Genomic DNA, 9937 nt, shown 5'->3' with positions numbered 1-9937 from the left:
AGTTTGTTTTAAGAAATAAAATGCCTAAAAGCTCAACCTCACGTCTTGGAATAAAAACAAGTGCAGCAGTATTTCAATACCGCCAGGGGGGAAGTAGTTTGCTTCTAAGTTACACTTATTGCGCACGGCTCCTTAAAGAGACTCCGGTAAGCGGATAAGGTCGGAGAGACTTTGGCAGCTTCTCAGGCCCCTCCTTGGACTTAAAAACCCAACAACACAACGTCATCAGAAGCCACGCCTCCCCGCTCGCTCACGTGACCCCACGCTCGGCAGCCATTTTACCATCGTCTCACAGGGGGCGGAAAAACTACATTTCCCAGAATCCCCCGCACACTGCGTCGCGCTGGCACTTTTCGTGGCGGGGGCCTTAGACCTCAACCTGTAGCCGAGCGCCATCTTTGACGCTGGCAGTCCAGGATTTCTGCTGGCTGCGGCTGGTGTGAGGACGGCGGGCAGCCGCGGCTGAGAAAGAAGAGAGACGTGGCAGCGGGCGGGAATCCGAGATAGTGTCCTCGGTTCGGTAAAGTTTCTGTTCTCTGGTAACTAGAACCGTTTCTTGATTCCCGGCTGGCTGGGGAGGAGGGAAGGGGCCAGGCGAGTGGCCGCGGCCTCCTGCTGTGCCCCTGGGTCTCGGCCTAGCCCGGGAAGTCAGGGCGGGCGGGCGCGCGGGGGGGAGGGGGGTTCCTGGGCCCCGCCGGAGCGACTCCCCTCCCCCTCTCGACGCGGCCCCCTGCTCCCGTCCTCCCGCCCCCCCCGCGGCGCCCGCTCCCCTCCCCCCCGCCACTCCTCCCCCCCCGCCACTCCTTCCCCCCCCGCCACTCGTCCCCCCCCCCGCCACTCCTCCCCTCCCCCACATCCGGCTCTCGCCCGGACGGAGCCCCGAAAGCCGCGTCTTCCGGGTCCCCGGAGAGGGGGAGCTGGCGCTGTGGCCCGGGCCCACAGATCCGCCGGTGTCGGAGGTTCCTCCACCCAGGGCTTCTCTCCTCCCTCCCGTGTGCAAGTCACGGTCCTCCAGCGCCCTCCGCCCGTGCCTCCCCCTCCCCCAGCCTCGGGGACGAGAGCCACGGGGGACGCTGGCTCTCCGGTAATGAAGAACACCCCCTAAAACCCAGATTGGTGCGGAGGCCTATGGGGAAGGACGCACGGTCGACCTCCTCCAGACCTGTGCCTGGGCCTTAGGGAACAGAGGCCGGGGAGCTGGTGGGGGCGGCGACGTTTAGGTTCCACGCCTGTAGGTATTGGGGCGGGGGGAGGGAGCCCAGAAAAAGAAATGGAGGTGGGTTGAAGCCCCTGTTTCAGGTTTTGCCGTTCATCTAATGGTCCATTTGTGAGTTCCCTTATTTGCAGGTTTTGTTTACAGATTTAGAAGTTTGCTTCAGTTTTTTAAAAAAAAAAGTATTAACTTTTGATAGAATGAATTTTTTTAATGCAGCTTGTGACCTTTTAAAGTTTTTTTTTTTATCTCCAAAGAATTTTTGTTCAGCCATTTATGTTTTTAAGAATTGTATTACTTGTAGTCAGAACTCAAAGGGGTCAACTAGCAGTTACTGTTAATGACCAGTATGTGGAGTCTGATTTAGCTTTCCAGAATTGACTTTTTCAGATGTATTGGCAAACCACTGTCCTAAATGATGAATGTTGAATGATGCACTATGTTTTTGTTTAAATGAAATTTCCTAAAAATAATTAATTCCAGAATTAAGGGAAAAATCAATATTGCTATCAGGAGGAGTCATAAAGATAATGTATTTTAAGAACTGAAGGCATTTCAAGCAGATAAGAGTTGCTGATAAAGCAGAACGTGAACCTGAGAATTGGAAGACCTGGCTTTTCTAGCTGCCACTAACCAACTCTATGACTGTGGGAAAGTGGGCCTCGGTTCTTCTTTCTATAACATGAGAGCACTGGACTGCTTAAATTCACAACTCAGAAAGTTAGAAGGGATCTTAAAGCCTTCTATGAAAGACTATAGGGATGTTCTCTATTGCTGCTATTTTTCCTCCAAAAATAACCTGCCTTGGAAGTCATTGGTCCCAAGGGAATTTGACTCTCCCTAGAAGTTGGAGAAAAGTGAATGCAAGTAGGGAAGAGCAACTGTATTTCTGCATGAATAGTAAAGCCACTAACAGATTCTGGTTTGAATTTTGGAGCCATAAAGAGAATGAGTGTATGCACTCTAAGTGTACCAGTTTCCTCACTCTCTTCTGGTAGAAGATGCAACTCTTTTAGTGGTGCTGGGGTTCTGGGATGTATTTCCATTAATTCTAATACAGATGAAGAAGATGTGGTAGAGGAAAAGATGGTGGCAGGAGTGGATAAAGAGGCAAAATTGCCTGCGAAAAAGAAAAGAAAGAAGGGTTCTAGAATTAAAGGGAAAAGGCGCAGGAAAAAATTGATCCTTGCCAAAAAATTTAATAAGGATTTGGGATCTGGAAAGCCGGGTGTCAATACTCCTACTTTGACAGCTTCCGTTGCTCCTGAGCCAGACGAAGAAAGTCTTTTTGAGAGTAATATTGAAAAGCAGATCTACCTACCTAGTACCAGAGCCAAGACCTCCATTGTGTGGCATTTCTTTCATGTGGACCCCCAGTACACTTGGCGGGCTATTTGTAACCTCTGTGAAAAAAGTGTCAGCAGGGGTAAGCCTGGCAGCCATCTTGGTACATCTACTCTTCAACGACACCTGCAGGCAAGGCATTCACCTCACTGGACTAGGGCTAACAAGTTTGGAGTCACTAGTGGGGAGGAGGACTTCACATTGGATATGTCTTTATCTCCCTCTTCTCCTGGAAGCAATGGAAGCTTTGAATATATTCCTACTGATTCATTGGATGATCCTAGAATGGCTAAGAAACGTGATAAAGCCACATCTGATGCCCTACGGGCAGAAAGAGGGAGATTTCTCATTAAAAGTAACATTGTCAAGCATGCCTTAATTCCTGGAACCAGAGCCAAGACATCTGCAGTTTGGAATTTTTTTTATACTGATCCTCAGCATATCTCAAGAGCTGTGTGCAATATATGTAAAAGAAGCGTGAGCCGGGGTAGGCCAGGTTCCCACTTAGGGACTTCAACACTTCAACGACACCTGCAGGCCACGCATCCCATCCACTGGGCTGTTGCCAACAAAGACAGTGGTGCTATTGGAAATGGATTAGATGACACTGAGAGTGAGAGCAATGAGCTCTTGAATGACACTTTGCATGGAGAAAAATCTACAGGCAGCCAAGATTTGACAGCTGAGGACCTCAGCGACTCTGATTCAGATGAACCTCCTGTTTTAGAAGTTGAAAATAGATCTGAGAATCCAGTTCCTGTTATAGAGCAAGATAAGCTGATGCATACAGAAGAGACGGAGACAACATGTGAAAATTCAACCTCAAGTCAAATAAGTCAGGCAATTATTCAAATGATTGTGGAGGATATGCATCCTTACAACTATTTTTCAACTCCAGCTTTTCAGAGGTTCCTACAGATTGTTGCTCCTGACTACAAGTTGCCATCAGAGACTTATTTTTTTACTAAGGCTGTGCCTCAGTTATATGACTGTGTCAGAGAAAAAATTTTCCTAACCTTGGAGAATGTTCAAAGTCAAAAGATCCATCTCACAGTTGACATATGGACCCATGACCCATCTACTGACTATTTTATCGTCACTGTACACTGGGTCTCTTTAGACGCTTTATCTTCTCCCAGTAATGGTGGGATCCCTGATTTTAGAAAGTGGGCAGTGCTCTGTGTTACAGGTTTGGCCAAAGACTGTCTGATAACCAACATTTTACAAGAATTAAATGATCAGATTGGTCTGTGGCTTTCTCCTAATTTTCTTATCCCTAGTTTCATTGTTTCTGACAATTCTTCTAATGTGGTACATGCAATCAAAAATGGTGGTTTTACTCATGTGCCATGCTTCCTGCATTGTTTAAATATAGTCATTCAGGATTTTTTCTGTGAGCACAAAAGCATTGAGAATATGTTATTGGCTGCTAGGAAAACTTGCCATCATTTTAGTCATTCTGTCAAGGCCCGTCAGATACTGCAAGAGTTTCAAAATGATCACCAGCTTCCGTGGAAGAATTTGAAGCAGGATGAAACTGGCCACTGGATTTCCACATTTTATATGTTAAAATGGCTCTTGGAGCATTGCTACTCAGTTCATCACAGTCTTGGCAGAGCTAGTGGAGTTGTTCTCACTTCCCTTCAGTGGACTCTAATGACATATGTTTGTGATATTCTTAAGCCATTTGAAGAGGCTGCCCAGAAAGTGAGTGTAAAGACCACAGGATTGAATCAGGTGTTACCCCTAATCCACCATCTGCTCCTCTCTCTGCAGAAACTCAGAGAGGATTTTCAAGTCAGAGGTATTTCTCAGGCCCTCAGTCTAGTGGACAGTTTATCTTTGAAACTGGAAACAGATACCCTACTAAGTGCCATGCTCAAATCCAAGCCCTGTATCTTGGCTACTTTGTTAGATCCTTGTTTTAAAAACAGTTTGGAAGATTTTTTTCCTCAAGGTGCTGATTTTGAAACATACAAACAGATTCTTGCAGAAGAGGTTTGCAGTTATATGGAATCTTCACCTGAGTCTTGCCAAATCGCAACTTCAGAAGCATCTCTTCCATTAGTTACAGTAGGAGCCGCCTCATTTACCTCATCCTTAAAAGAAGGCACCTCCAGTTCAGGTTCCATGGATAGCTCAGCTGCAGACAGTGTTACCATTGGAAGCAAAGGCTTCATGTTCCCTTCTGCTAAAGCAGTAGTGGATGAGTACTTCAAAGAGAAGTATTCAGAGCTCTCAGGAGGTGATGACCCTTTGATTTACTGGCAGAGGAAGGTGAGCATATGGCCGGCTTTGGCCCAAGTTGCCATTCAGTATCTAAGTTGCCCTATGTGTAGTTGGCAGTCTGAATGTATGTTTACTACAAATAGCCACTTCCATCCAAAGCAGATCATGAGTATGGACTTTGACAATATAGAACAGCTGATATTTCTGAAAATGAACTTGAAAAATGTTAACTATGATTACTCTACATTGGTTCTGAGCTGCTATCCGGACAATAAAGTTGCTCAAAGCAGTGGAAAAGAAATAGTACATTAATTTCCTTTTCCTTTTTCTATTTAAAATGGGCAACTTTTGCTATATTTACTATATCCTTATTATTATTATTATAGTCCAATGTCTAGGTATACTAATTATTTAAAAAGGTAGCTGGACATGGTGACACGTGGCTATAGTTCCAGATAGTTGGGAAGCATAGGCAGGAGGATTACTTGAGCCCTTGAATTTGAGAGCAGCCTGGGCAACATAGCGATAGCCCAATAAAAGTAAAACAAAAAACACAAAACCTGAGAAAACCTGAAAGTGCAAAAAGCCTGAAAATTCCTTAGAGACAGTATAGTGTTGAGCAAATGAAGGTTAACTTAAACTTTTTCAATGTAAGTAGCATTCACGAATATTTGTATCAATCGAGAGAACAATATTTTTTATTACAAAATATAGTGCAGCATTGAAAGGCTTTATTTCTGGTTTGGTATAGGTTGGATTAGTTTGAAGTAAAACTTCACCCCAACCTGGGAAGGTTGATTACTACAATCAGTGAATGGAAACCATACTAAGCTGCTATTCCTCCCATTCCTTTTTACTAGCTCTTTGAAAACCATGATGTTTACTTACAAATTTGCAAGAAGAAAACCCACGAAATTATTTTATATTTGGAAATTTCGAATTACCTCCTCATACTGGTCAGCTTTATAATGTCAAATAGCTGGGTGTAATAGAGCTAGCCTTTATGTTTAGGATTAGGTCTGTATAAAAGATAAATAAGAAAACAATTAGGAAAAAGAATTTTAGTCTTTGAATTGCCTTTTCCAACCTTTATTATAGAATAATAAAGATTGCGTAGATGCTGTTTGTATAGTTTTATGGCTAATAATGCAATAAAACGTTTGTACAACTGAAAAAGATTCAGTGAGATTTGAAATGTAAGCCCTATGAGCATACTTTGACAAACCCAGAATGAATTCCCAAAGGTTTCTCTAAGTTAGTTTAGGTGGTCTTTTAAAAAGCACACTTGGTTCATAATATTATATTTTTAGCTAACAGTTGTTTGAATGCTGTATTCTTAACTAAAAATAAGCAGTCATTTTTATGGTGAATAGAATGAGCTGATTTAAGTGACCCTCCTGATTCCCTGCCGCTCTTAAAGTTACATTTCTGTGATTGAGTGGGAGGCCCAGAAAATGATGGCTTTTACTAGAGGTCTATTGAAAGTTTCAGACGGTATAACTAATGTAAGATCCCAATTTTTCCTGTTTTTCATTTTAGATTTGGGGATATTCCCTGCCCAAAAATTTCCTGGAAAATTGACTAGTATTAAGTGTGAGTAAAAGGTGTCCACTTTTTTTTAAGTTTTGATTTTAGTTTTGTCTTGGATAGTATTTGGCAAGATTTAGCTTAGAAATTATGTAGTATTTATTACATAAGAATCAAAATTGCTTTGTTATTGGGCTGGTTTCAAAAATTTGGAAAAATAATTTCTGTGTATCAAAATACCTTAATTTAAATTTTTTTTTTGATTCTTAAATGGTAGTTGAACCATTATGAAGTGAAATTTCAACCACAAAGTTTACCCTTTTATCAAGTAAATGGATAATTGCCAAGTCTTTAGCTATAGCCATCTGTAGTAAAGAATTTGGACCTAGACCTCATAAACAAGCCTTTGCAGGACCAGTATCGAATATCATGCAAGGATGCTGGTGCTAATAGAAAAGAAGAAAGGTGTCCCACAGATAGGAAAAACTTTCCTTTAGATCCACAGTGTTGCTCAGAATGGCTATAATGCTGCTCTGCCCTCTCCAGTTGACTGCACCACTCTGTAGTTACTCTGTAACTATATGTTTATATCTGTTTTGGTTAAACACTCCCTGATGATGATGATAATAGTGATAGTACATCCATCCATGTCATGCACATTGTTGTATGTGTGGGATTTCCCTGTATTTTGTGGGCTGGACAAAATTTAATGTCATAAGAACTTTATGGTACTTTGGTATAAGCCTAAATTCACTATTTTTATAATCCAAATCTAAAGGCTCTTCAGAATATATTATAAAGGGGAAACAACCCAGATGTTTTATTTCTACACATTTGTGTGTATATGTGTGTGTGTGTATAAGCCAATTAGTGTATATGTATATTATATACATAAAAGCTTTATATTTTTACATATAGTATGCTTTTATTATACAGATAATAAAGATGGGGGAAGGTTTCTGTTTTTTTCTTAATAGGTGAAGAAATCTTGAAGACCAGAAATTGGATCTTATTGAATTTTGGTGGTTTTGTTTTTTTGTCTTTTTTTTTTTTCTTTCTTTCTTTTTTCTTTTTATATTTTTTTCTTTCAAATTGTTCGGCTATGGAAGATGGATTTTGTTTTTAGAAAAAAAAAATTCTTTGACTCCCAAGTTCATCTTTAAATGAACTTTTTTCTTTTTGTTTCTTTTTTCTTTTTTTTTTTTTTTTTCCTTGAGGAGATAACTAATGCTAGCTGTCTCCAGTCTGACAAAGGTTATTCGAATGGACTTAATCTTCCAATAGTTGGGAGATGTTTTAAAACACATCCTGTGTTTCAATTGTGGCTGAGAGGTGTCCTTGGCAATGTGAGGAGGAAAATTCTTTCTGCCTCATTATTATTAATTCATGGATTGAGTGTTGGTTCGACCTACAGGCGTAATAGATTGGAACTCAGTGAAGACACAGATGTTCCTGTTGAGAGCAACCAGCTAATGTAAGTGGGGAAGTGGGCTTTTTCTCAATAAAGGAGTAAACATTTTTTATAGTGTAAGATATAATTTCCTTGAACTTGTAAGAAATTTGAAAGCTATTGTTCAGACATTTTTTTTCCTCTGTTGGTTGTTCACAAGCTTTTAGAGGAAGTTTGGAGTGGCTTCCTTTTTTTTTTTTTTAATAGTAGTGCATACATACTGTAAAAAAGTAAGGTTTTTAAAAAGTAAGAACATATACACATATATCCAAGTTGAACTTCAGTTTCCTTGGAGAAAAATACACAGCTCTGCTTCATCTTTTTAGTGTCCATGTAATGTTTCATTATATTAATGTGCCATAATTTTATGTTTTGATAAACATTTGGGCTTTTGCTATGACAATCAAAACCAGAGCATATCCAATAACAGTTTTGGATACGTCCGTATGAACTTACTGCCTTAGAACCAGCTATGGATGCATATTTATAGAATTACTATATGTTATTCTAAAGAGGTTGTAATAACTTACTGACCAGCTAATGGGACCACCTCTGTTAGCAGAAGCTCATAATAATTTTAGTAGCATTGCTAATCTTTGCAGATAGAGCTTTTGCTCTATAAATATTACTCCTCCCCCCCCCCTTTTTTTTTTGCCAGTCCTGGGCGTTGAGCTCACGGCCTGAATACTGTCCTTGAGCTTTCTCAAGACTAACTCTACCATTTGAGCCACAACACCACTCTGGCTTTTTTCTATGTGTGAAGTATCAAGGAATTGAACCCAGGTCTTCATACATGCTAGGCAAGCATTCTACCACTAGGCCAAACTCCCAGCCCACCCTCCCTTTTTTTTCAAATCACTTTTATTGTTAGGGTTTTTAACTAGTATCATAAGAAAGGACTTTTTTACTCTGAGCTTATGAAAATTACTGATTCAGCCTGCCCTCCAGTATTTGTGTAACTTTCTATTGAAAATGCTAAGCATTGTGATTAATCTGACATCACCATCATCATGCAGTCACAGGAGATGTTGTCAAATAAGATTTGTCCTTGTGCAAGCACAATTTTATTCCCCCAGAACCTTTACAGATGAAAAAATTTTCTTTTCAGATGCGCTGGCCATTTTTGTGGATTAATTTCAAATGTCAACTTTCATAAATATTTGTCAACTCCCTTGAGTTGTTGATCTTTGTGTTTATTAATTTGCAAACATTTAAACATTAATGTTTATAGCCAGACATGTGTGTGTGTGTGTGTGTGTGTATGTATGTATATATTCACACACATACACTTTTTTTTGGTCAGCCATGGTACTTGAACTTTGGGCGCTGCCCCTGAGCTCTTCAGCTCAAGGCTAGCACTCTACCACTTTGAGCTACAGCAGCACTTCCAGCTCGGCAACCCTTTTTTTTTCCCCTATCCTGGGACTTGAACTCAGGGCCTGAGCACTGACCTTGGGCTTTTCTCAAGGATAGAGCTCTATCACTTGCACAGCACTACTTCTGGCTTTTTTTTTTTTTTTTTTTTTAGTGTATGTGGTATTGAGGAATTGAACCCAGGTCTTGGTGCATGCTAGTAAACACTCTACCACTAGGCCATACCCCCAGTCCCCCTCCTTTTCTTTTTTTCCTTTTTTTTGTTGATCATGGGGCTTGAGCTATGGGCCTGGGCACTGTCCCTGAGTTCTCAGCTCAAGGCTACCTACCACCCTATCCCTGGAGCCACAGCCCCATTTCCTGTTTCCTAGAGGTTAATTGGAGATGAGTCTCACAGTCTTTATGAAGTACCCGGGCTGGCTTTGAACCACAATGCTCAAAGCTCAGCCTCCTGAGTAGCTATGAATACAGGTATGAGCCACCATGACTGGTTCCCCCTTCTATTTTTTGAAAACAAACATTATCAAAGATTTTTCTAGAAATTTTATACTCTATCAAATTCTGCTAAGAAATTGTGATTTTGACTTGAATTGCATTCATTGTGTACATTATTGGCAGAAAAAGAAGTTTCATTAACTCTGTACTCCACCTGTACATGTTCTGTGACTTTGTTATTTCATAGTTTTTCAGTTTTGTTTTTAATGTGGCTCTTGCATTTTCTTTTTTCTTTTTTTTATTGTAATTAGTAAAAGGGTTACATGATATTTGCCAGATAGGAGGTGCATTAATTCACATACATT

At 40.8% G+C, this 9937-nt stretch overlaps 1 protein-coding gene across 1 annotated transcript; it reads left to right on the top strand.

Moving 5' to 3' along the window:
• Positions 1 to 6373: 6373 nt before the first annotated feature.
• On the top strand, positions 6374 to 6928 carry LOC150058518 (uncharacterized). The gene has a single exon (XM_090341377.1). It carries the CDS (start codon positions 6830 to 6832, stop codon positions 6926 to 6928), a length of 99 nt encoding a protein of 32 aa, XP_090197503.1. The 5' UTR covers positions 6374 to 6829.
• The last annotated feature ends 3009 nt before the right edge of the window (positions 6929 to 9937 follow it).

This window comes from Megascapheus bottae, chromosome 10 (genome assembly GCF_031878675.1).
Source record: "Megascapheus bottae isolate mThoBot1 chromosome 10, mThoBot2.hap1, whole genome shotgun sequence".
NCBI classification, from domain to species: Eukaryota; Metazoa; Chordata; class Mammalia; order Rodentia; family Geomyidae; genus Megascapheus; species Megascapheus bottae.
Note: the sequence above shows the minus strand (reverse complement) of the source record. Positions and strands in the feature narration are given on the sequence as shown.

Bases quoted from the DNA above. Each gene is read 5' to 3' on its own strand.
- LOC150058518 (XM_090341377.1), top strand. From the start codon at position 6,830: ATGGCTATAATGCTGCTCTGCCCTCTCCAGTTGACTGCACCACTCTGT.